This window comes from Mustelus asterias, chromosome 29 (assembly GCF_964213995.1).
Source record: "Mustelus asterias chromosome 29, sMusAst1.hap1.1, whole genome shotgun sequence".
Classification (NCBI taxonomy): Eukaryota; Metazoa; Chordata; class Chondrichthyes; order Carcharhiniformes; family Triakidae; genus Mustelus; species Mustelus asterias.
Window position 1 is genome coordinate 14,485,838 of NC_135829.1, and position 27,369 is coordinate 14,513,206.

A 27,369-nucleotide genomic window follows, 5' to 3' on the forward strand; every position below is an offset into this window, starting at 1 on the left:
AGGGAGGGTTTCAGATACGTGGATAATTGGAACACGTTCTGGGGAAGGTGGGACCTGTACAAACAGGACGGGGTGCACCTGAACCAGAGGGGCACCAATATCCTCGGAGGGAAATTTGTTACGGCTCTTCAGGGGGGTTTAAACTAATTTGTCAGGGGAGTGGGAAAGGGAGTTGTAGTCCAGAAGTCAGTGAGGGTGGTGAGGTATTGGGGAAGGTATCAGGGTCAAGGGTGGGTACTGGTAGACAGGAAGGTGGGTTGAAGTGTGTCTACTTCAATGCAAGGAGCATCCGGAACAAGGTAGATGAACTTGGGGCGTGGATTGGTACTTGGGACTACGATGTTGTGGCCATTACGGAGACGTGGGTAGAACAAGGACAGGAATGGTTGTTGGACGTTCCGGGGTATAGATGTTTCACTAAGTGTAGGGAAGCTGGTAAAAGAGGTGGAGGAGTGGCATTGTTAATCAAGGATAGTTTAACGGCTGCGGAAAGGCACTTCGTGGGGGATCTGCACACTGAGGTAATATGGGCTGAAGTTAGAAATAGGAAAGGAGCGGTCACGTTGCTAGGAGTTTACTATAGGCCCCCAAATAGTAATAGAGATGTGGAGGAAGAAATTGCTAAGCAGATTATGGATATGTGTGGGGGTCACAGGGTAGTTGTCATGGGGGACTTTAACTTTCCAAATATTGATTGGAACCTTTGTAGGTCAAATAGTTTGGATGGGGCAGTTTTTGTGCAGTGTGTGCGGGAGGGTTTCCTGACACAATATGTGGATGGGCCGACTAGAGGTGAGGCCACATTGGATTTGGTACTGGGAAATGAACCGGGCCAAGTGTTAGATTTGGTTGTGGGAGAGCAATTTGGAGATAGTGACCACAATTCGGTGTCTTTTGTTATTGCAATGGAGAGGGATAGGGCCGTACGGCAGGGCAAGGTTTACAATTGGGGGAGGGGTAATTATGATGCGATTAGGCAAGAATTAGGGGGCATAAGTTGGGAACAGAAACTGTCAGAGAAAGGAACTAATGAAAAGTGGAATTTTTTCAAGGAACAAATACTGGATGTCCTTGATAGGTATGTTCCTGTCAGGCAGGGAGGAAATGGCCGAGTGAGGGAACCATGGTTCACAAAAGAGGTGGAATGTCTTGTGAAAAGGAAGAGGGAAGCTTATGTAGGGATGAGGAAACAAGGTTCAGATGGCTTGATTGAGGGTTACAAGTTAGCAAGGAATGAGCTGAAAAAGGGGCTTAGGAGAGCTAGGAGGGGACATGAGAAGTCCTTGGCGGGTCGGATCAAGGAAAACCCCAAGGCTTTTTACTCTTATGTGAGGAATAAAAGAATGACCAGGGTGAGGTTAGGGCCGGTCAAGGACAGTAGTGGGAACTTGTGTATGGAGTCAGTAGAGATAGGCGAGGTGATGAATGAATACTTTTCTTCAGTGTTCACCAAGGAGAGGGGCCATGTTTTTGAGGAAGAGAAGGTGTTACAGGCTAATAGGCTGGAGGAAATAGATGTTCGGAGGGAGGTTGTCTTGGCAGTTTTGAATAAACTGAAGGTCGATAAGTCCCCTGGGCCTGATGAAATGTATCCTAGGATTCTTTGGGAGGCAAGGGATGAGATTGCAGAGCCTTTGGCGTTGATCTTTGGGTCCTCGCTGTCCACGGGGATGGTGCCAGAGGACTGGAGAATGGCGAATGTTGTTCCTCTGTTTAAGAAAGGGAATAGAAATGACCCTGGTAATTATAGACCGGTTAGTCTTACTTCGGTGGTTGGTAAATTGATGGAAAGGGTCCTTAGGGATGGGATTTACGACCATTTAGAAAGATGCGGATTAATCCGAGATAGTCAGCACGGATTCGTGAAGGGCAAGTCGTGCCTCACAAATTTGATAGAATTTTTTGAGGAGGTAACTAGGTGTGTTGATGAAGGTAGGGCAGTTGATGTCATAGACATGGATTTTAGTAAGGCGTTTGATAAGGTCCCCCATGGTCGGCTTATGATGAAAGTGAGGAGGTGTGGGATAGAGGGAAAGTTGGCCGATTGGATAGGTAACTGGCTGTCTGACCGAAGACAGAGGGTGGTGGTCGATGGAAAATTTTCGGATTGGAGGCAGGTTGCTAGCGGTGTGCCGCAGGGATCAGTGCTTGGTCCTCTGCTCTTTGTGATTTTTATTAATGACTTAGAGGAGGGGGCTGAAGGGTGGATCAGTAAATTTGCTGATGACACCAAGATTGGTGGAGTAGTGGATGAGGTGGAGGGCTGTTGTAGGCTGCAAAGAGACATAGATAGGATGCAAAGCTGGGCTGAAAAATGGCAAATGGAGTTTAACCCTGATAAATGTGAGGTGATTCATTTTGGTAGGACAAATTTAAATGTGGATTACAGGGTCAAAGGTAGGGTTCTGAAGACTGTGGAGGAACAGAGAGATCTTGGGGTCCATATCCACAGATCTCTAAAGGTTGCCAGTCAAGTGGATAGAGCTGTGAAGAAGGCCTATAGTGTGTTAGCTTTTATTAACAGGGGGTTGGAGTTTAAGAGCCGTGGGGTTATGCTGCAACTGTACAGGACCTTGGTGAGACCACATTTGGAATATTGTGTGCAGTTCTGGTCACCTCGCTATAGGAAGGATGTGGAAGCGCTGGAAGGAGTGCAGAGGAGATTTACCAGGATGCTGCCTGGTTTGGAGGGTAGGTCATATGAGGAAAGGTTGAGGGAGCTAGGGCTGTTCTCTCTGGAGCGGAGGAGGCTGAGGGGAGACTTAATAGAGGTGTATAAAATGATGAAGGGGATAGATAGAGTGAACATTCAAAGACTATTTCCTCGGGTGGATGGAGCTATTACAAGGGGGCATAACTATAGGGTTCGTGGTGGGAGATACAGGACGGATATCAGAGGTAGGTTCTTTACGCAGAGAGTGGTTGGGGTGTGGAATGGACTGCCTGCAGTGATAGTGGAGTCAGACACTTTAGAAACATTTAAGCGGTTATTGGATAGGCACATGGAGCACACCAGGATGATAGGGAGTGGGATAGCTTGATCTTGGTTTCAGATAAAGCTCGGCACAACATCGTGGGCCGAAGGGCCTGTTCTGTGCTGTACTGTTCTATGTTCTAAAAGTCTGAGGTCACGTACCAACTGACTCAAGAACAGCTTCTTCCCTGCTGCCATCAGACTTTTGAATGGACCGACCTTTTATTAAGTTGATCTTTCTCTACACCCTAGCTATGACTGTAACATTGGAGTCTGCACTCTCTCCTTTCCTTCTCTATGAACAGTATGCTTTGTCTGTATAGCGCAAGAAAAAAATACTTTCCACTATATATCAATTTATGTGACAATAATAAACCAAATCAAATCAAATCCACCCCCATGAGTTTGGCGATCCTTCATACCCTGCCTAACAAACATCTATCCATCTCAGGTGTGAAATTTGCAATTCACCTCCCATCCTCAAAGAGCTTTTGGGAAGTGTTCCAGATTTCCATAAAACCATAGAATCCCTCTAGTGCAGAAGGAGGCCATTTGGCCCATCAAAATCTCCCCCCAACACTCTATCTCCCTACGTCTCTCTTCCCCCACTCCTGCAGCCCTACTCTTTACCATGGCTAATTCACTTTACCTACACATCTTGGGACACTAAGGGGCAATTTAAGGGCCAATCCACCTAACCCGCACATCTTTCGGAGTGTGAGGGGGGGGTGGGGTGGGGGTGGGGGGGGGTGGGGTGGGGTGGGGGGGGGGTGGGGTGGGGTGGGGGGGGGGTGGGGTGGGGGTGGGGGGGGTGGGGTGGGGGGGGGTGGGGTGGGTGGGGGGGGTGGGGTGGGTGGGGGGGTGGGGTGGGTGGGGGGATGGGGTGGGGGGGGTGGGGGGTGGGGTGGGGGGGTGGGGTGGGTGGGGTGGGGGGGGGGGTGGGGTGGGGGGGGAGCAGTAGAAAGTTCCTCTAAATATGATAAATCATTTTTACAAGATCACAGAATTGTTAGATAATAGAAAGAGGCCACTCGGCCCATCGTTTCTGCGCTGCCTCACCAAATGAGCAATTCATCTCGTGCCATTCTCCCCACCGTATCCCCATATCCTTCCTTTTCACATCATTTCAATTTGTTCTTGGGACATGAACTTTGATGGCCGGCCCAGCATTTATTGCCCATCCCTCATTGCCCTCGAGGAGGTGGTGGCGAGCTGCTTTCTTGAACCGTTGCAAATCCTTGAGGTGTAGGGACACCCGCAATGCTGTTAGGGAGGAAGTTTCAGGATTTTGATCGGAAATGTGTCAATCTAAGGAGAGGGCAACACTTTCTTCATGCTTGCAAAGGAGTTGACCAATTCCTGCAATCCTTACACTCCCAATAACCCTGAGAGATCAAAGGGAATAGTCTTCCATTCTGAGCAAAAGGGGGAGTTTTAGCCCAAACCCTTCTGAGCACAGAAGGAGCCCAGTGTACCTCCGCCCATTTCCTGAATGTTACACAGAGAATCCACAGAATCATAGAATAGAATCATAGACTTCCTACAGTGCAGTAGGAGGCCATTCGGCCCATCAGGTCTGCACCGACTCTCCAACAGAGCATCTTACCCAGGCCCTATCCCTGCAACCCCTAGAGCAGCATGGTGATGCAATGGTTAGCACAGCTGTCTCACAGAGCCAGGAACCCTGGTTCAATTCGCGCCTTGGGTCACTGTCCACGTTCTCCCCGTGTCTGCGTGGGTTTCCTCCGGGTGCTCCGGTTTCCTCCCACAGTCTGAAAGACGTGCTGGTCAGGTGCATTGGCCATGCTAAATTCTCCCTCAGTGTAACCCGAACAGGCGCCGGAGTGTGGCGACTAGGGGATTTTCACAGTAATTTCATTGCAGTGTTAATATAAACGTACTTGGGACACCAATAAATAAACTTAAACTTTAAAAAAACATGTATCTACCCCACCAATCCCTCGAACCTACACATCTTTGGACACTAAGGGACAATTTAGCATGGCCAATCCACCTAAGGTACACATCTTTGGACATTAAGGGACAATTTAGCATGGCCAATCCACCTAACTTGCTTTGGACTGTGAGAAGAAATGGAGCGCCCGGGGGAAACCCATGCAGACACAGGGAGAACGTGCAGACTCCACACAGACAGTCACCCAACACCGGAATTGAACTCGGATCCCTGGCGCGGTGAGGCAGCAGTGCTAACCACTATGCTTTTTTTCCTTCCCTTCATACTATACGCAGAAACATAGAAAATAGGTGCAAGAGTAGGCCATTCGGCCCTTACATGCCCTTAGGAAAACAGAAACAGACTCTGGCCGATGATACTTCCCATCTCTGGAGCATAAATTATCTGAAAATAAAATAGGACTCATTTTGTCCCATTTCTTGTGCCAAGAAAATAAATATCTTTACACTAAACTCGCAGAAGTAACTCTTTAGGACCTTGTAGTTTGAAGATTACACAGCGATAGCTATATCCTCAAGTGTTCGCTGTCAAAATCAGTTTTGAAGTGCTAACTGCCAGTGCACCGGGCAGAACATTACACACTGCACGCATGATTCTCACAAAGATGATTCTCTACCGACACACACAATCTCTGCAAGGGCTCCTTTAGGTGACGTGTCATTAACTGTCACCGCGCTGGAATAAGCCAATTTATCACTCAAATTGCCTTCTCCAAAATTAGCAGCGCATCTCGTATCTAGAACCTGTTCAAAATTTACGATGAAGACGTTGGAAAGATTAATGAACAGGCTGAACAGCCAGTAGCACAGTCTGCAAGGGCAAACAAATGCACTGATGAAGCTACCTGCTTCTGGGGTGATACGGAGATGTCTGCTGTGATCACAACTTCCTCGCAATGGAATAAAGATAGCCGTAAATAAGGACTACGTTTGGTTGGATGGCACGGTGGCACAGTGGTTAGCACTGCTGCCTCACAGCGCCAGGGTCCCGGGTTCAATTCTGGCCTCGGGTCACTGTCTGTGTGGAGTTTGCACGTTCTCCCCGTGTCTGCGTGGGCTTCCTCCAGGTGCTCCGGTTTCCTCCCACAGTCCGAAAGATGTGCGGGTTAGGTGGATTGGCCATGATAAATTGCCCCTTTCGTGGCAGGAGCACTAGGAGGGTGGAGTTATGGGGATAGGGCCTGGGTGGGAGTGTGGTCTGTGCAGACTCAATGGGCCGAATGACCTCCTTCCGCACTGTCGGAATTCTATGCTTCACAACAGAGCTGAATAACTCCACTGTGTCGGTGTTTGCCGACAATCGCTTATATTATTTGACCCGGAATAAGGTCGATCATTCATCACTAGATTATACACCAGGATAGCAGAAAGGCTCGGACTGACAAAGAACCTGCATGTGTCCGACAGAGAAATGCTCAGATTCACCCTGTCCCCAGACTATTCATCACTGAGCCTTGAAGGCGCTACTGAGAAAACAAAATGGCCGTGATTTTACGGCCTTGCTCGAGCGAGACCTGAAATTTTCACCCGAGGTCAACAGACACTTCCACTGTCCACTGTCCACCCCTTGCCCGCTCTGATTCCATGGCAGGCGGTAGAATTCCAGCAAATTACTTCCAGGGAGGAGGAAAGCAAAAAGCAAATTCAGAAACACAGCATTCAGATAAATGTTGAGCTTGGTGAAGCCGGGAATCGAACTCAGGTTCCTGGCGCTGTGAGGCAGCGGTGCTAACCACTGTGCCACCGTGCCTCACATCATGATGGATGGAAAAATGGAAGTGTATCATCAAGCTCATGTGGACATTTAAGTACAGATGGTTCCTTCAGCTTTTGATAGAAACCCTACAGTGTAGAAGGAGGCCATTTAGCCCATCGGCCCATTGAGCCTATATCGACAACAATCCCACCCAGGCCTTATCCCCGTAACCCCACATTTGTACCCTGCTAATCTCCTGACACCAAGGGGCAATTGAGCAAGGCCAATCAACCTAACCCACACATCCTTGGAGTGTGGAAGGAAACAGGAGCACCCGGAGGAAACCCACGCGGACATCAGGAGAATCGTGCAAACTCCACACAGACAGTGACCCAAGCCAGGAATCGAACCTGGGATCCTGGCGCTGTGAGGCAGCAGTGCTAACCACTGTGCCACCGTGCCTCATGTCACAATGGGTGGAAGAATGGAAGTCACAACATTAACAAGAATAAAAGAATTTACGGGGAAAACCTTTTTTTTCCTCTTTATTCACTCATGGGACATGGGCATCACTGGCTGGCCAGCAATTATTGCCCATCCCTAGTTGTCCTTGAACTGAGTGTCTTGCGAGGGCATTCCAAAGTACAGGTGAGACTCAACCACATTACTGTGGCTCTGGAGTCACATGTAGGCCAGACCAAGTAAGGACGGCAGATTTCCTTCCCTGAAGGACGTTAGTGAACCAGATGGGATTTTCCGAATTAGACAATAGTTTCATGGTCATCAGTAGATTCTTAACTCCAGATATGTTATTTTTTATTAGATTCAAATTCTACCACCTGTCGTGGCGGGATTCGAACCCGGGTCCCCAGAACATTAGCTGAATTTCTGTATTAATAGTCTAGCGATAATACCAGGAGGCCATCACCTCCCCTTTTAGATGTATAGATACACAATTGCTTCCTTCTATGTGCAAGTTTTATGGATCTTTAAGCACACTAATTGATAGTAAATGTATTATCTTATTGTGTTCGATCAAGTTAAGCAGATTTACAAGAGAACTTTATACTGTACATAACTCGGAAATAATGCCAAATTATATTATTTCTTCATCTCCAGTTCTCTGCCGAAGGCATATCTGACCCTCAGCACCATGAACTCCACCGTGGACAGGACAAGGAGGAAATTCCCAAATCCACCCCAGGAACAGGGATCCAACCCCTCGCTGTTGGCAGCCATCTGATCCCCACCAGTCAACTGGTTGCCCCGAGGAGTCCCAGTTGCTGTGGCAACACGCATTTTTACATGCATGTTGTATCCTAGAATGATGGATGGTGATGGTAAAACCTCCCATTTGCTTTCCATCATGTGGCTCTAGAAACTAGAAACAAGGATAGGCCTTTCAGCCCTTCGAGCCTGTTCCGCCATCCATTGTGATCATGGCAGATCATCAAATATCCTGATTCTGCCTTCCCCCAGATCACTTGATGCCTTTAGCCTCAAGAGTGACCTGGAATCTCTTGCACCCTTGGCCATTGGGGTGTGTTGGAAGTATTTACCCCGGATATACTCTCTTCCACCTTCTTCCGTCGGGAAAAAGATACAAAAGTCTGAGAACACGTACCAACCGACTCAAGAACAGCTTCTTCCCTGCTGCCATCAGACTTTTGAATGGACCTACCACATATTAAGTTAATCTTTCTCTGCACCCTAGCTGAGATTGTAACACTACATTCTGCACCCTCTCCTTTCCTTCTCCCATGTGTACTCGATGAAGAGTGTGTTTTGTCTGTGTAGCAAGGGGCGTGTTGGTATTCACAAGAATACCAAATGTAAAGGGAACAACAATTTATACCACATGAGAAGCATGCTCCATTTTGTATTCTTGTGAATTGGCCTGATGAGTACAAAACAAAAAGCTTTGACAACTTGTGTCTTTTTTCAGCAGCGTTCCTTCTGTACTACCCAATGATTTGTGCTATCAATTCATCTATCTTTATGAATGAATCATATGTCTTCTTACCATTTTCCCCAATGCTAGCCATCATTGCAGGTGCATTCTTATGTGTGTAAGAGTGTCTTTTCTTGATATCATTACCTGTGATTCCACCCTGCACTATTGCCCTGTCCTTTCTCTTTAACTTTCTGAAGTTCCCCTCACTTAATCCCCACCTCACTCCCCAGCCTTTTAGCTTAGAATTAGGAGCTGTACAGAGGATTTTATGATTCACGGGAACACTGGTCCTCAGGTGGCACAGTGGTTAGCACTTCTGCCTCACAGCGCCAGGGACCCGGGTTCAATTCCGGCCTCGGCTGACTGTCTGTGTGGAGTTTGCACATTCTCCCCGTGTCTGCGTGGGGTTTCCTCCGGGCGCTCCAGTTTCCGTCCAAAGATGTGCGGGTTAGGTTGATTGGCCGTGCTAAATTGCCCCTTAGTGTCCCAAGATGTTAGGGGGATTAGCAGGGTAAATACAGGGGGATACGGGCTGGGTGGGATTGCTGCCGGTGCAGGCTCGATGGGCCGATTGGCCTCCTTTTGCACTGTAGGGATTCTATGAAGAAACGATACTTTTCACTGTATCCCAATATATGTGACAATAATAAATCAAATCAAATATTGATGTTCACACTGTTTGGCCATATTATAAACGCACCTTCCTTGGCCATCAAGTCCTGGGGTGGGATTCGAACCCCGAGTTTCCGACTCAGAAGCAGGGAAGCTACCCACTGCGCCACAAGATCACTAATATGATGCTGCAAAGTATTACCATCACACAATGGAGTATTAACATATAGATGCAGCCCACGGCTCGCCTGATGATTGATACAATTGGGAACTGATTCTCACTTTGAATAATTGGAAGCCAATCAAGTGGTTGATGATTGAGCGAGTGAAGAATGGACCCCCGTTTTAGTCGTTTGAAAATGTCCCATTGCCCTCATCTCAAAATTTAAAGATGGATTTACACTGTCCATTCCCTTAACTGGATTCTAGATCTCTGCAGAGATCACCTTGAGGATAAGTCATTGAAGAGGAGGTGATGGCCTCATGGTATTATCGCTCGACTATTAATCCAGAAACTCAGCTATTGTTCTGGGGACCCGGGTTCGAATCCCACCACGGCAGATGGTGGAATTTGAATTCAATAAAAAATATCTGGAATTAAGAATCTACTGATGACCAGGAAACCATTGTCGATTGTCGGAAAAAAACCCATCTGGTTCACTAACCCATCTGGTTCACAGATAGATAAACTGCTTCCAGTGGCAGAATGGTCAGTAACCTGAGGACACTGTTACAAGGCACTGGGTGTTCAGAGCACCCTGATGTTGGAAACAGACACAAGTGGAGTCCAAACATCACGAGGCTTCCTCAGTCAACTCCTGGTCTCGGCTTCATTGGCCAGAAGGGTTTGCGGCTATAATGAGCCCATCTGGGTTCTGAGTGCGGCCCCACCAGACATTTTGTTGACCGTTGCCCAGACGCGGGGTTGCCACATTCCGCTGATTTCCGTCCACGTAGTTTTTTTTCCTACCGGTGTGACTGAAGTGATTCACACGTAAAGCAAGGGCGAGTGAAGTGAGGTGGGTGCTGATTGCTCACAACACTGACTGTGAGAGCCGAGCTCTGTGTCCAAAGTGTCAATATTTCTTTTGCTTTTCCCTTTTGAAGTTGATGGTTCTATTAATATATAAATGATGAAGCATTTCCTATAACTCGTTATGAAATATTAGGCGTGTATTAAAACCTTATTCATGAGGACACAGTTAGTGAACAAGCCCGATTTTAATCTTGCGGCCCACTGAGATGGAGGGGCCACTCATGCAGCCCATTCACTAGCCCAGGTCGCCCCTCACTGGGTTTGGGGCCTAGGAATGTTACTTGTCCCCCACAAATCAAGGTGGGGCAATGATGCTTCTGAGGGCCATGTTCAGCAGGGATTAGGGGCCGATTTGGAAACAGACTCAATCGTAACATTCAAAAAGAGAACTGGATGGCGATGTGGTTGATTCTCGGCTGCCCTCCGAAGCCACTCAGCAAGCCAGTCATTTGTTACCACCACCTTCACAAGGGCAACTAAAGATGGGCAATAAATGCTGGCCTCGCCAGCGATGCCCATGTCCCATGAATTAAATTTTTAAAAAAGATAGTTCAAGGCAACACGCTTACAGGGTCATGGGAAAAGAGCAGGGGAGTGGGATTAACTGAAGCTCAATCAAAGGGCTAGCATGCATACGATGAGCCAAGTAGCCTCCCTCTGTGCCGCATAATTCTGATTCTGATGCCAAGACAAAGCAGGAGGAAAGAAGGTCACATTTGAATGCGCAACTTATTAGATTCTCAAACAAGTCCTTCACTACCATATCCTTAATTCAGCCCTGGTGCCGATGAAGCTATCAGGACAGCTTTAACTCACAGTCAATATGAAGACTTTCCCGCTCATTTAAGCCAATAAGGGTAAATGATGATGTGAAAATCCCATCAATGACCACAAAGTCAGTCATGAATTTATGAAACCTAATGTTGCTCAATGTTTTGTGTTAAGATTTGATGTCTTTTCCCTCACTTGGTTCCTTCCCGTGCTTACAGGCCAACTGGATGTGTGCACTGATCCCTCCATTTGGAAGATAAATGGAACTATCCACTTTTCCCTTCCCTTTAGCAGGAGGAAGTCCCGTTCTCCCCGTGTCTGCGTGGATTTCCTCCGGGTGCTCCGGTTCCCTCCCACAGTCTGAAAGACGTGCTGGTTAGGTGCATTGGCCGTGCTAAATTCTCCCTCAGTGTACCCGAACAGGCGCCGGAGTGTGGCGACTGGGGGATTTTCACAGTGACTTCATTGCAGTGTTAATGTAAGCCTGCTTAAGAACATAAGAACATAAGAAATAGGAGCAGGAGTAGGCCATCTAGCCCCTCGAGCCTGCCCCGCCATTCAATAAGATCATGGCTGATCTGACGTGGATCAGTACCACTTACCCGCCTGATCCCCATAACCCTTAATTCCCTTACCGATCAGGAATCCATCCATCCGCGCTTTAAACATATTCAGCGAGGTAGCCTCCACCACCTCAGTGGGCAGAGAATTCCAGAGATTCACCACCCTCTGGGAGAAGAAGTTCCTCCTCGACTCTGTCTTAAACCGACCCCCCTTTATTTTGAGGCTGTGTCCTCTAGTTTTAACTTCCTTACTAAGTGGAAAGAATCTCTCCGCCTCCACCCTATCCAGCCCCCGCATTATCTTATAAGTCTCCATAAGATCCCCCCTCATCCTTCTAAACTCCAACGAGTACAAACCCAATCTCCTCAGCCTCTCCTCATAATCCAAACCCCTCATCTCCGGTATCAACCTGGTGAACCTTCTCTGCACTCCCTCCAATGCCAATATATCCTTCCTCATATAAGGGGACCAATACTGCACACAGTATTCCAGCTGCGGCCTCACCAATGCCCTGTACAGGTGCATCAAGACATCCCTGCTTTTATATTCTATCCCCCTCGCAATATAGGCCAACATCCCATTTGCCTTCTTGATCACCTGTTGTACCTGCAGACTGGGCTTTTGCGTCTCATGCACAAGGACCCCCAGGTCCCTTTGCACGGTAGCATGTTTTAATTTGTTTCCATTGAGATAGTAATCCCATTTGTTATTATTTCCTCCAAAGTGTATAACCTCGCATTTATCAACGTTATACTCCATTTGCCATATCCTCGCCCACTCACTCAGCCTGTCCAAATCTCTCTGCAGATCTTCTCCGTCCTCCACACGATTCACTTTTCCACTTATCTTTGTGTCGTCTGCAAACTTCGTTACCCTACACTCCGTCCCCTCCTCCAGATCATCTATATAAATGGTAAACAGTTGCGGCCCGAGTACCGATCCCTGCGGCACACCACTAGTTACCTTCCTCCAACCGGAAAAACACCCATTTATTCCGACTCTTTGCTTCCTGTCGGATAGCCAGTCCCCAATCCACTTTAACACACTACCCCCAACTCCGTGTGCCCTAATCTTCTTCAGCAGCCTTTTATGGGGCACCTTATCAAACGCCTTTTGGAAATCCAAAAACACCGCATCCACCGGTTCTCCTCCATCAACCGCCCTAGTCACATCTTCATAAAAATCCAACATGTTCGTCAAGCACGACTTTCCCCTCATGAATCCATGCTGCGTCTGATTGATCGAACCATTTCTATCCAGATGCCCTGCTATCTCCTCTTTAATAATGGATTCCAGCATTTTCCCTACTACAGACGTTAAGCTGACCGGCCTATAGTTACCCGCCTTTTGTCTCCTTCCTTTTTTAAACAGCGGTGTAACATTAGCCGTTTTCCAATCAACCGGCACTACCCCAGAATGCAACGAGTTTTGATAAATAATCACTAACGCATCCACTATTACCTCTGACATTTCTTTCAATACCCTGGGATGCATTCCATCCGGACCCGGGGACTTGTCCACCTTCAGTCCCATTAGTCTACCCAGCACTGCCTCTCTGGTAACATTAATCGTATTAAGTATTTCTCCTGCTGCCAACCCTCTATCGTTAATATTTCGCAAACTGTTTGTGTCCTCCACCGTGAAGACCGACACAAAAAACTTATTTAAAGACTCAGCCATATCCTCATTTCCCACTATTAACTCCCCCCTCTCATCCTCCAAGGGTCCAACATTCACTCTAGCCACTCTATTCCTTTTTATATATTTATAACACTAATAAAGTAAACTTTTAAAAAACCTTTCCTACGCGCAAGTGAAACCACACACAAGCATGTTTGTCCAACAATTACTTTTATACAGTTGACTCCACTATTGTAAAAGATCCCCAAGATGTTTGGACCACAAGACTATCGAACGCAAGAGCAGAAGTAGGCCATTCAGCCCATCGAATCTGCTTTGCTGTTCAATGAGATCATAACTAATCTGATATAATCTTGATTTGATTTGATTTATCATCGTCACATGTATTAGCATACAATGAAAAGTATTGTTTTGTGTGCGCTATACAGACAAAGCATACTGTTCATAGAGAAGGAAACGAGAGAGTGCAGAATGTAGTGTTACAGTCATAGCTAGGGTGTAGAGAAAGAACCACACCACTTTCCCGCCTTATCCCCATAACCCTTGATTCCCTTACTGATTAAATATCTGTCTATCTCAGCCTTGAACATACTTCATGACCCAACCTCCACAGCCCTCTGCGGTAAAGAATTCCACAGATTCATGATCCTCTGAGAGAAGAATCTCCTCATCTCTGTCTTCAATGGGCGAACACTTACTCCGAGATTACTCAGACCCTTACTCTTACCCTTCGGTCCTAGACTCTCCCGCGCTCCTTATATGACAAACCCCTCATTACTGGGATCATTCTTGTGAACCTCCTCTGGACCCCCTTCCAAGGCCAGCACATCCTTCCTTAGGTATAGGGCCCAAAACTGCTCATAATATTCCAAATGGGGTCTGACCAGAGTACTCCATTGCGCTCCAGCCTTGTGCCCTGTAGACGCTGGAGGGTCTTTGAGCAGTTGGGGAGGTGAGACACTTGCTGTGGATTACACAACCTCTGACCTCTGTTCAGGGCTATGGCAACAATGCGGCTGGTCCATTGGCGTTGGCGACGAGGTAGTGAGCTGCTCAGAGTCCCTGAATCAGGAAGTCCTAATTTTCCTGTTGCCCCCTCATGTCTTTTATGCCAATGTTCTCAACTTCACAGCAGCAGAGCAGAAGATTGTGAGGAGGTGGCAAAGGGAATCGTCAAAACGAACCACCACCATGTTTAACACACAGGCTGTTTGCAACTCCTACATATGTGAAATGTTGAGTAAGATCTTACACACTGCACTCTCTTTGTCACTTGTAGCTGAAAAGACTGGAACAGAACAATGACTGCAACTGAGTGGCACGGTGGCACAGGGGATAGCACTGCTGCCTCACAGCGCGAGGGATCCGGGTTCGATTCCCGGCTTGGGTCACTGTCTGTGTGGAGTTTGCACATTCTCCCTGTGTCTGCGTGGGTTTCCTCCGGGTGCTCCGGTTTCCTCCCACAGTCTGAAAGACGTGCTGGTTAGGGTGCATTGGCCATGTTAAATTCTCCCTCAGTGTACCCGAACAGGCGCCAGAGTGAGGCGACTAGGGGATTTTCACAGTAACTTCATTGCAGTGTTAATGTAAACCTACTTGTGACACTAATCAATAAATAAACATAAAACTGGACGAGTAATCCAGAGGCCCATGTTGTTGCTCTGGGGACAGGGATTCAAATCCCACCACAGTCGATGGTGAACTCGAATAAGTTGTTTAAGTCTGTGTGGAATGTTGTGGGTTCTTTAAATTCCAAGCGAAGGTAGTTTATTCCTGAGCTAAACAGCTATTTACAACACTTGTGCTTTGACCGAGAAACTGGGGATAAATTTTGTGTTTCCACCATATGATCTAACTTAGAAGCATAAAATACCTGCAGTGCAGAGGGAGGCCATTCAGCCCATCCAGCCTGTGCCGACAACGATCCCACCCAGGCCCTATCCCCGTAACCCCACATATTTACCCTGCTAGTCCCTCTGACACTCAGGGTCAATTTAGCACAGCCAATCCACCTAACCTGCACATCTGAGGGCTGCGGGAGGAAACCGGAGCACCCGGAGGAAACCCACGCAGACACGGAGAGAACGTACAGACAGTGACCCAAGCCGGGAATGGAACCCGGGTCCCTGGCGTTGTGAGGCAGCAGTGCTAACCAATGTGCCGTCGTGCCACCCTGGCTAATAATTGTTCCTCAACCAGAGTTACAAAATGAGTGGAGTATCTGGTGATCACATTGCAGTTTGTGGGACCGTAGAAACCAGCTGCCTCGCTCTACTGCATAAGAACAGTGACGAGGTGTCACCTTGTATTACCTGTAAAACATTGGGACATCCTGAGGTTGGACAAGGTGCCGCATCAATGCGAGTTCCACCTTTGACCCAGCGACAACCCGACAGCTTGTTAGCCGGCATTGCAACACTGTCCCGTACAAGTATAGGCTGAGAGATATTAACCTTCAGTGAAGTCTGGCCGTATGAACAGCGCACTGGACGTGACACTCATCATCTCACCTGTCAGTGGTGCGCCTGGCTTTCCTTTCTCTCTTCCCACTCTTGTGGCCTCCAAATGAAAGGCCGCAACATCCATTTTGTCAGCGAGACAGCCTTTAGGGGTTTATTAGAACTGAAACAGGCACCCACGAGCGGGAGTAGTGGGGGGGAGGGAGGGGGAGATATAGAAAACAAGAATGAATTTGCAAAAGAGCGGTTGATGGGCAAAAGATTGAAAGAAAAACCTGTCCTCTGGGCAGGCGAGAAAGCCAAGGTTCGAATCATAGAATCCCTGCAGCGTGGAAGAGACCATTCAGCCCATCGGGTTCGTACCAACTCTCTGACAGAGTATCTTAACAAGGCCCTATGCCCGTAACCCCCTACATTTGCTATGGCTAATCCCCCTAACCTGCACATCTTTGGACTCCAAGGGGCAATTTAGCATGGCTAATCCACCTAACCTGCACATCTTTGGACACTAAGGGGCAATTTAGCATGGCTAATCCACCTAACCTGCACATCTTTGGACACTAAGGGGCAATTTAGCATGGCCAATCCACCTAACCTGCACATCTTTGGACACTAAGGGGCAATTTAGCATGGCCAATCCACCTAACCTGCACATCTTTGGACACTAAGGGGCAATTTAGCATGGCCAATCCACCTAACCTGCACATCTTTGGACACTAAGGGGCAATTTAGCATGGCCAATCCACCTAACCTGCACATCTTTGGCGTATGGGAGGAAACAGGAGCACCCGGAGGAAACCGCCGCAGACACGGGGAGAGTGTGTAAACTCCGCACAGACAGTGACCCAAGGCCAGGGCATAGAGCAGTGGAGAGGGCCTGGATAAGATACTCTGTCAGGGAGTCTATTCAGACTCGAAGGACTGAATGGCCTCTTCTGCACTGTTGGGATTTTATGACTAGTCTTTTGAGGATTATGTTCAAGCAAAAGTGAAAATGTATGTGATTCTCTCGGCCAAAAATGTATATTTTTTATAGGCCCAAAATGTGTGAGATTCTACAGATTAAAATTTAGACATGCCTTGTTCCATAGTCCATGGCAGGGTGTTTGAACAGATCCTGTTATGTAGGGGCGTGGAATAAGTTTGTGTAAAAGGGTAATGGCATGTCTTTTAAACACAGGTAATGGTACAACTCCTCAAGATCTCTGCGTTCTGCCTCTTGAGGATTGCTCCACCATTGGCGGCCATGCCTTCAGCTTCTGAGACCTGCAATTCCATCCCTAAACCTCTCACCTTCTCCCTCCTTTTTTACGATATTCAAAGGGGAAGTGATGGCCGAGCGGTATTATCGCTCGACTAGTGATCTGAAAACTCAGCTAATGTTCTGGGGACCCGGGTTCGAATCCCGCCACGGCAGATGGTGGAATTTGAATTCAATACAAGTATCTGGAATTAAGAATTTAACGATGAAACCATTGTCGATTGGCAGAAAAACACATCTGGTTCACTAATGACTTGATGGGCTGAATGGCCTCCTTCTGCACTGTAGGGATTCTATGATTCTATGATAACGCCCTTTAAGGAAGGAAATCTGCCCTCCTTACCTGGTCTGGCCTACATGTGACTCCAGACTCACAGCAATGTGGTTGACTCTCAACTGCGCTCCAAGGGCAACTAGGGATGGGCAATAAATGTTGGCTCGCCAGTGACACCCAATGTCCCACGAACGAATAAAAACACATTAAAATTTGTCTCTGGTTCAGTTGTTACCTGTCCTAATATCTCTATGCACCTCAGTATCAAACTCTGTTAATGTTGTAGTGAACACCTGGAGTACTGTGAGTAGTTTTGGTCCCCTTATCTAAAGAAAGGTAATCACTAAATCATAGAATCCCGACAGTGCAGATATACTGGCATCGGAGGCAGTCCAGAGAAGGTCAATGGGGGACAATCGCGGGTATGGAGGGGTTTTCATATGAGGAGAGGTTGAGTAGATTGGATCTGTACTCATTGGAGTTTAGAAGAATGAGGCACGACCTTATTGCCTGACAGGATAGATGCTGAGAGGTTGTGTCCCCCTGTTGGAGTGGTTGAGGACTCTGGGTCTATACTCGATGGAGTTTAGAAGGATGAGGGGGGGGATCTCATTGAAACTTACAGAATACTGAGAGGCCTAGATAGAGTGGATGTGGAGAGGATGTTTCCACTAGTGGGAGAGACTAGAACTCGAGGGCACAGCCTCAGAGTGAAGGGACGCTCCTTTAAAACTGAGATGAGGAGGAATTTCTTCAACCAGAGGGCCGTGGATCTGTGGAATTCATTGCCGCAGAGGGCTGTGGAGGCCAGGTCATAGAGTGATAGATAGGTTCTTGATGAATAAGGGGATCAGGGGTTACGGGGAGAAGACAGGCGAATGGGGATGAGTATCATATCAGCCATGATTGAATGGTGGAGCAGACTCGATGGGCCGAATGGCTTAGTTCTGCTCTTATATCTTATGGTCTTATTTCCAGATGGATCCAACTCCAACACGGCTCAGAAATCAAGGGATGTGTTTGTTTTAATCTGAGTTAACGCATTTTTGTTTACTTTGGTTTACCCAGGTGTTTTCAGAGTCGGGTTTTGATGCGGTTGATTGACAGTGAGGGGGAATAATACCCATAATCATAATTATATGTAAGATTATTTACAGCAGTGGTTCCAAACCTCAACCTTGGTGGGTCATATCCATGTGTGCCCTGGGGATTCAGAAGGCAGGTTGAGTTTGGCCGAATATTATCATTGATTTCCTTTTAGCTCGAACTCTTAATCGTATTTTCTCAGGACGTGGCCAATACTGGTATTTATTTGTTGCTTCTTCAATATTTCCAGATCCTCGCTCTGTAATATCCTCCAGCTCCACCTGCCCTTCTCCCATTCTGGCCTCATGAGCATCCCCAGTTTTAATGACAGGTGGTTGTGCCTCAGCCGTCCCTTGGGGAGGTGATAGCACAGTGGTATTGTCACTGGATGAGTAATCCAGAGACCCAGAGTAACTCGGGTTCGAATCCCACCACGGCAGATTAGTGAAATTTGTGAATTCGATGAAAACTGTGGACGCAGTTTTCCAGCCTTTCGCATTGGCGGGATCTTCCAGTCCCGCTGATGGTAACACCCTGCTATGGGTTTTCTGCTGGTGGAGGGTGTGGACAACAGGAAACTCCTGTTGATGGTGGGAGGACTGGATATCACCAAGGCTCCTCCAGGCTGCACCTTCCAAACCCATGACTGCTACCATCTAGAAGGACAAGAATAGCAGATACCTAAGAAAACCACGGCCTGGAACGTCCCCTCCAAAACACTCACCATCCTGACTCAGAAACATATCACCACCGTTCCCTCACTGTCACTGGATCAAAAGCCCACCCTAAGAGCACTGTGGGTGTACCTACACCAGAGGGACTGCAGCAGTTCAAGAAGGCAGCTCACCACCACCTTCAACAAGGGGTAACAGATGCTGAATTAGCCAGCGATGTGCACATCCCTGTGTGCCCTGGGGATTCAGAAAGCAGGTTGAGTGAAGGCAGGTAAGTGAATTTTTAAAAAAATTCTCACCCTTTACAATGCCTTCACATCCTTCCTAAAGTGTGGTGTCCAGAGCTGGACACAATACGCCACTTTTTAAAATTATTCATTCATGGGACATGTGTGTTGCTGGCTGGCCAGCATTTATTGCCCATCCCTAGTTGCCGGAGGGCAGTTGAGAGTCAACCACATTGCTGTGGCTCTGGAGTTACATGTAGGCCAGACCGGGTAAGGACAGCAGATTTCCTTCCCTACAAAGGACATTAGTGAACCAGATGGGATTTTTCCGACAATCGACAATAGTTTCATGGTCGTCAGTAGATTCTTAATTTCAGATTTAAAGTTTATTCGTTAGTCACAAGCAAGGCTTACATTAACACTGCAATGAAGTTACTGTGAAATTCCCCGAGCCACCACACTCCGGCACCTGTTCGGGTCAATGCACCTAACCATATTTTTTATGGGGTACAAATTCCACCATCTGCCATGGTGGGATTCGAACCCGGGTCCCCAGAACATTAGCTGAGTTTCTGGATTAATAGTCTAGCAATAATACCACTTGGCTTAACATAAGGAACACAGACCAACAGTTTGTACCTGGAACAAGCATTTGAAATGGGCACTGCTTTCCTAATAAACTTAGACTTTAAATATTAAGTTTATTTATTATTACCACAAGTAGGCTTACATTAACACTGCAATGAAGTTACTGTGAAAACCCCCTTGTCGCCACACTCCGGTGCCTGTTCGGGTACACTGAGGGAGAATTTAGCACGGCCAATGCACCTAACCAGCACGTCTTTCAGATTGTGGGAGGAAACCGGAGCACCCGGAGGAAACCCATGCAGACACGGGGAGAACATACAGATTCTACACAGACAGTGACCCAAGCCGGGAATTGAACGAGGCAGTAGTGCTAACTACTGTGCCACCAAGTGAGGAGCACAAACGAAAAGAATTTTCTTGAAAATGACAACAAAATCGGCTGAATATATTTTTCATTCATCTCGAACGCCCCCTTGGGCAGCACGGTGTCACAGTGGTTGGCACTGCTGCCTCACAGCATCAGGGACCCGGGTTCAATTCCAGCCTCGGGTCACTGTGTGTGTGGAGTTTGCACATTCTCCCCGTGTCTGCGTGGGTTTCCCTCCGGTTTCCTCCCACAGTCCAAAGATGTGCGGGTTAGATTGATTGGCCATGATAAATTGACTCTTGCGTCAGGGGGATTAGCAGGGTAAATGCGTGGGATTAGGGGAGTAGGGCCTGTGGGATTGTGGTCGGTGCAGACTCGATTGGCTGAATGGCCTCCTTCTGCACTGTAGAGATTCTATGAACAGGGGCAGACATTTTACGTGGAAATCTCATTTGTAAAAGAACTGAAGTCATAAATAGAGAATGATCCTTGGTATGTATTTTAGTCAGTGTGCGTGCATTCATTCATTGGAATTTAATCCAAGCAAATCCTGTACAAGTTCAAGTACAAGAATTGAACCCAAGTCCCTGGTGCTGTGAGGCAGCAGTGCTAACTACTGTGCCACCCAAATAGTTCCAGAAGTTTGCAGATCAGTAATTTCCCAATACATACGTCCAAATGACAAGCATTAACTCAAAATAAAATCAGTGCTTGCAAATGGGAACAACTTTGGTTCCATCTGTTAACGTGGGAGGAAGATTCCTTTGGTTGTTCGAGGTTAGTTCATTAGGATGGTGCATAAAACAGTCTCCTTTATGTTGAACACTTCGATTCAAAATCATGACCGCCTGAGGGTTTCTTCCCACTGAGCCTGCAATGTCACTAACACAGAGCAACTAGCGACAAACTCCTACAGTGCTGTAAAAATAGATTTGCGCACCAGCAGGCTGGCAGTCTGCAGGGAAAACCTCGTTCAGAGTCACTCAAGATGTGTGACGACACATTGTAATTATTCCCAGCATCCACAATGCTCCGATTTCCGGCTCTGCCGAGGTGGCCCACAGTTCTGGTTGATGGTCTTATAAAGTTTATTTATTAATCACAAGTAGGCTTACATTAACAGTGCAATGAAATTACTGTGAAAATCCCCTAGTTGCCACACTCCGGTGCCTGTTCGGGTCCACTGAGGGAGAATTTAACACGGCCAATGCACCTAACCAGCACGTCTTTCAGACTGTGGGAGGAAACCGGAGCACCCGGAGGAAACCCACGCAGACGCGGGGAGAACGTGCAGACTCTGCACAGACAGTGACCCAACCGGGAATCGAACCCGGCTCCCTGGCGCTGTGAGGCAGCAGTGCTAACCACTGTGCCGCCGTGCCGCACAGCTTAGCACAGCTGCCCCCCAAAATGGCCTAGCAAGCCACTCGGTTCAAAGATAATTGGAGCTGGTATGATGATTCTGTGCCTTTAAGAAAGGCTAACTGCATTATGTACTTTGGAGTTTCTGATCTGGGCCTTAACAGTGGGTAATGAATGCCGGCTTTTCCAGAAATGCCCAAGTCGTACGAAAGGATGAAGAACTTACAGGCCGGAATCTTACCACCGTTCACACCGGTGGGATTTTCCCATCCCGCTTCAGTGAACGGAGAGTTGGCTGGTCACCACCTCACTGCAGCGGGAATGTGGCAAAGACCGAGTCTTTGCTAGCTGATAATCCCAATGCAGGTTAACAATATAAAAGCGTCCCTTCTCTTCCAGGAATGCCTACCCTGAAGACGTACTGCTCTTCTTTCCGACAGGATTCCCTGTCCACCCTCACTGCTTTCCATTTCTCTCTTAGTGCTGGACATGATTAGCCTTTCCCCTTGTTTTTGTGGCTATGACTCATCTTTCACTCTCTCACCTTCCAGTATGAACATCTCCCACTTTCTGTGCCTTTTAGCTTTGACAAAGGGTCATCTGGACTCGAAACGTCAGCTCTTTTCTCTCCTGACAGATGCTGCCAGACCTGCTGAGATTTTCCAGCATTTTCTCTTTTGGTTTCAGATTCCAGCATCCGCAGTAATTTGCTTTTATCCCTTTGTTTCATTCATTTGTGGGACATGGGCGTCGCTGGCTGGGCCACCATTTATTGCCCATCCCTAGTTGCCTGAGGGCTATTGAGAGTCAACCACATTGCTGTGGCTCTGGAGTCACATGTAGGCCAGACCTGGTAAGGACAGCAGATTTCCTTCCTTAAAGCATATTGGTAGACCAGATGGGTTTTTCCAACAATTGACAATAGTCATCAGTAGATTCCTAATTCCAGATTTTTTTTATTGAATTCAAATTCCACTATCTGCTGTGGTGGGATTCGAACCCGGGTCCCCAGAACATTAGCTGAGTTTCTGGATTGCCTGAGGGCAGTTGAGTGTCAACCACATTGCTGTGGCTCTGGAGTCACATGTAGGCCAGACCACGTGACAGATTTCCTTCCCGAAAGGACATCAGTGAACTAGATGGGTTTTTCCCCACAATCGACAATGGTTTCATGGTCATCAGTAGATTCTTAACTCCAAACATTTTATGGAATACAAATTCCACCATTTGCCGTGGCGGGATTTGAACTCAGGTCCCCAGAACATTAGCTGAGTTTATGGATTGATAGTCTAGCAATAACACCACGAGGCCATCTCCTCCCCTTTCAACTGGAAGGTGGCTTCTGGGGCAGGTTCGTCAAGCTATTGAAATCTCCTCATTGAGATTCAAGTTCACCGGGATGCGGATTCTAATATATCACTGTCAACTTCCCTTATTTAACATTTGGCAAGTCAATGACATTTAATATTAGGGAGGTCATGCACTTAACCAATAATGGGCACACATAGAACCTTGTCTTATTAAATTAAGGACAAAATGAATGATTGACAAATGAGCCGGAAGGTTAAAACTGTCAATCCTTCAATTTAACATTAATCTGACAAGACCAGTACAGATACATCACCAAGCAATCGTGCTATTTCATCGGCTTTTCAAGATGGCTTTACACCCATTCTGTATCTTTAACCCCATTTGCAAAGACATGAAAAAACATCTTTTATTGGACAAAGTTAAGCACTATTTTCAGAATCCAATTAATTAAGGAAAATCACCTGTCCGGCAAACATTGAACTGTTTGTACAATTCCCTTTGTTCCAAATTATTGGTTAACAACTTCCAGTTGTTAAACTAAGGTAGTCTTTGTTCAAGGTAAGGGGGGCGTAAGGTTCAGTGGAGATGTGCAGGGGGAAGTTGTTTTTCGCAGAGGGTGGTGGGGGCCTGGATTGCATTGCCAACTGAGGTGGTTGAGGCAGTTACGTTAGTCACATTTAAGACTTATCTTGATAGACATATGGACAAACGGGGAATAGAGGGATATAAGCGGTTGGTTAGACAGGTAAACATGATCAGCGCAGGCTTGGAGGGCCGAATGGCCTGTTCCTGTGCAGTACTGTTCTTTGTTTCTTAACTCTACCCAGTAGAAATTGAAAAATCTCTTCAGTTAATCAGCCATTGACTCAAGTCATAGAGGTTTACAGCATGCAGACAGGCCCTTCAGCCCAACTTGTCCATGCCGCCCTTTTTTAACCACTAAGCTAGTCCCAATTGCCCACATTTGGCCCATATCCCTCTATACCCATCGTACCCATGTAACTGTCTAAATGCTTTTTTAAAGACAAAATTGTACCCGCCTCTACTACTACCTCTGGCAGCTCGATCCAGACACTCACCACCCTCTGTGTGAAACAGGTGCCCCTCTGGACCCTTTTGTATCTCTCCCCTTAAACCTATGCCCTATAGTTTTAGACTCCCCTACCTTTGGGAAAAGAAGTGTGATTGAATTTGGAAGACCTGTGGTATGGCTGTTTTACTTATGAAATAAGATTTATCATTGAATCCCTACAGTGCAGAAGGAGGCCACTTGGCCCATCGAATCTGCACTGACCCTCCGACAAACATCCCATCCAGGCCCGATCCCCATAACCCCACATATTTTCCCCTAAATCCACCTAACATATACACCCTGGGACACTAAAGGGTAATTTAGCACAGCCAATTCACCTAACCTGCATATCTTGGGACACAATTTAGCATGGCTAATCCACCTAACCTACACACCTTTGGACACTAAGGGACAATTTAGCATGGCCAATCCACATAAACTGCACATCTTGGGACACTAAGGGTTAATTTAGCCTGATCGATCCCCCTGACCTGTACATCTTTGGACTGTGGGAGGAAACCGGAGCACCCGGAGGAAACCCACGCAGACACGGGGAGAATGTGCAAACTCCACACAGTCAGTCAAGGCTGAAATTGAACCGGGGGCCCTGGCGTTGTGAGCCAGCAGCGCTAACCACTGTGCCACCATGTACATCCCTTCCATCTTAATATAAAACAATACAACACTGAAGGAGGCCATTTAGCCCATTGTTCCTGCTAGGTCTTTGGCAGAGCTATCCATTTAGTCCAATTCCCTTGCTTCTCCAGAGTGCTGCTGTAATAATCCAGCCAAGGCTGGTCTTAGAATCATAGCATCCCTACAGAGCAGAAGGAGACCATTCGGCCCATCAAGTCTGTACCGACCACAATCCCACCCAGATCCTACTCCCATAACCCCACATATCTCCTGACACTAGGATCAATTTAGCATGGCCAATCAACCTAACCCGCACATCTTTGGAGTTTGGGAGGAAACCAGAGCACCCGGAGGAAACCCACGCAGACACGGGGAGAACGTGGTGAATTCCAGCTCCCATCAAAACAGCAAATTTTAAAAAAAATCTCCCCTCTGCTTCTTAGAACATGGAACATAAAACAGCACAGCTCAGGAACAGGGCCTTCAGCCACAATGTTGTGCCGAACATGACGCCAAATTAAACTAATCCCTTCTGCCTGCCCTTGGTCCATATCCCTCTATTCCTTGCATATTCATGTGCTTATCTAAGAGCCCTTTAAACAACCCCTATCGTACTTGCCTCCACCACCACCCCGGCAGCGTGTTCCAGTCACCTACCACCCTCTGTGTAAAAAACTTGCCCCTCACATCTCCTTTGAACTTTCCCCCACTCACCTTAAGTGCTCCCGAGTATTAGAATTATTCGACATTTTACGCCCCTAATCTTAAATCAGTGTCTTTGGGTTACCCAACTGCCCTGCCAGTGGAAACAGTTTCCTTACTTACTCTGCCTAGAGTAAATTCTATTCAACTCCTTCACAAAAGATTCACATCATAGCACTCCAAAGTAAAACAAAATGTCTAACTATTTGTAAATTAATACAGATAGAACAGTTACAGTGTCCTGATGTGGGGACCTCTCTCAAACATTAACCAATCTTCCTCCCTCTTTCAGTCTACATCAACGGGGCCGAAGTAGAAATGGTGGAAAGCTTCAAGCTTTTAGGTGTCCAGATCGCCAACAACCTGTCCTGGTCCCCCCATGCCGACACTATAGTTAAGAAAGCCCACCAACGCCTCTTCTTTCTCAGAAGACTAAGGAAATTTGGCATGTCAGCTATGACTCTCACCAGCTTTTACAGATGCACCATAGAAAGCATTCTTTCTGGCTGTATCACACACAGCTTGGTATGGCTCCTGCTCTGCCCAAGACCGCAAGAAACTACAAAAGGTCGTGAATGTAGCCCAATCCATCACGCAAACCAGCCTCCCATCCATTGACTCTGTCTACACTTCCCGCTGCCTCGGCAAAGCAGCCAGCATAATCAAGGACCCCACGCACCCCGGACATTCTCTCTTCCACCTTCTTCCGTTGAGAAAAAGATACAAAAGTCTGAAGTCACGTATCAACTGACTCAAGAACAGCTTCTTCCCTGCTGCCGTCAGACTTTTGAATGGACCTACCTTGCAATTAAGTTGATCTTTCTCAACACCCTACTGTAGCGCTACATTCTACACTCTCTCCTTTCCTTCTCTATGAACGGTATGCTTTGTCTGTGTAGCTCGCAAGAAATACTTTTCACTGTATATTAATACATGTGACAATAATAAAGCAAAGCAAATCAAATCAAATCAGAAATTGCCAAATATTTCCATCACTTTCCAGGCTTGAAATAATTTTAAATTGCTTCCATAAATTAGAACGGGTGAGATTTTCCCCATTCTTTCCCTCCCCCCTGCTGGAGGAAAGAAAAATAGCCCATCAAAATTTCTAAACCTGTTTTGCCGATATCCTATTGTGATGCTGAGTGGCTTTAGGCAGACCAGAATGAATGAACAGATGTTGTGAACACTTCAGAACTCCTTTGAGGCAGCTCTCAATAATTGGAGTGGATGCTGTGATAGTTATACTGTTAAAGCATTCTATTTTATCTCGAAGTAGCGCGGGGGCCTCAACGTGGCAAAGTCGGCAACCGTGACGTTGTGACTGACCTGTGATGGTTGCCAAGGCTTGGGTCTCCTCATTCAGTAGCTCGTTCCTCACGAGGCAACTGTACGTGCTGTTGGGCTCCAGCATCACCCGGATCACGCTGCGCACGTCAAACAGGCCCTCCTTGTTGGCCACTTGCGACGTGGTGATGTTCTCCGTGATGTTGCTCCCTTTCCCATCATGCCACTGCACCGTGGCCTGGGGATAGCCCCCCGAAGAGTGGCAGGTGATGGCCACCTCATCTCCGGGCTTCAGGTTCTTGTTGGGTTCCAAGTGCAGGCTGGGCTTGGAGTAAGAGGCTGAAACCAAACCATGCAAGTGGGAGAAAAAAAAAAATCAGCAAAGCGAACGCACAACATGGCGACAGGTTTTGCGCCCAATTGGTGACAACTTCCCCAAAGTCTCTGCGCCCAATGATCGACATCAAGCCACAGATCCTGACCATGTGTTTCCTGGTGCCCAAGCAACGTGATCCTATTTGCACATTGGACTATAACTTGCAATCTCCAGGGCCTCGTATCTGGTGGCATGGGGACCAGGTGGGGATGGGGGTTGGGGGGGGTACCCCAAACATGCACAGGGGAAACCCCTGGAAGTTCCCAGGTAAGGCTTTCCACAGCAATTGCCCAAAAGTGCAAACTATTCATGTCGAGAGGACTAGAATACAAGGGCAGGAATGTACTTCTGAGGCTGTATAAGGCTCTGGTCAGACCCCACTTGGAGTACTGTGAGCAGGCCCCATATCTAAGGAAGGATGTGCTGGCCTTGGAAAGGGTCCAGAGGAGGTTCGCAAGAATGATC

The 27,369-nt window shown here is 47.3% G+C and overlaps 1 protein-coding gene across 7 annotated transcripts in view; it reads right to left on the reverse strand.

Moving 5' to 3' along the window:
* Positions 1-27,369, reverse strand: part of LOC144480539 (CD276 antigen-like) — a 307,579-nt gene that overhangs the window by 157,404 nt on the left and 122,806 nt on the right. For all 7 annotated transcript variants that reach the window (XM_078200108.1, XM_078200110.1, XM_078200107.1 and 4 more), the window contains exon 4: positions 26,571-26,867. In XM_078200108.1, the coding sequence (XP_078056234.1) occupies positions 26,571-26,867 (297 nt within the window). The remainder of the gene's footprint in view (positions 1-26,570; positions 26,868-27,369) is intronic.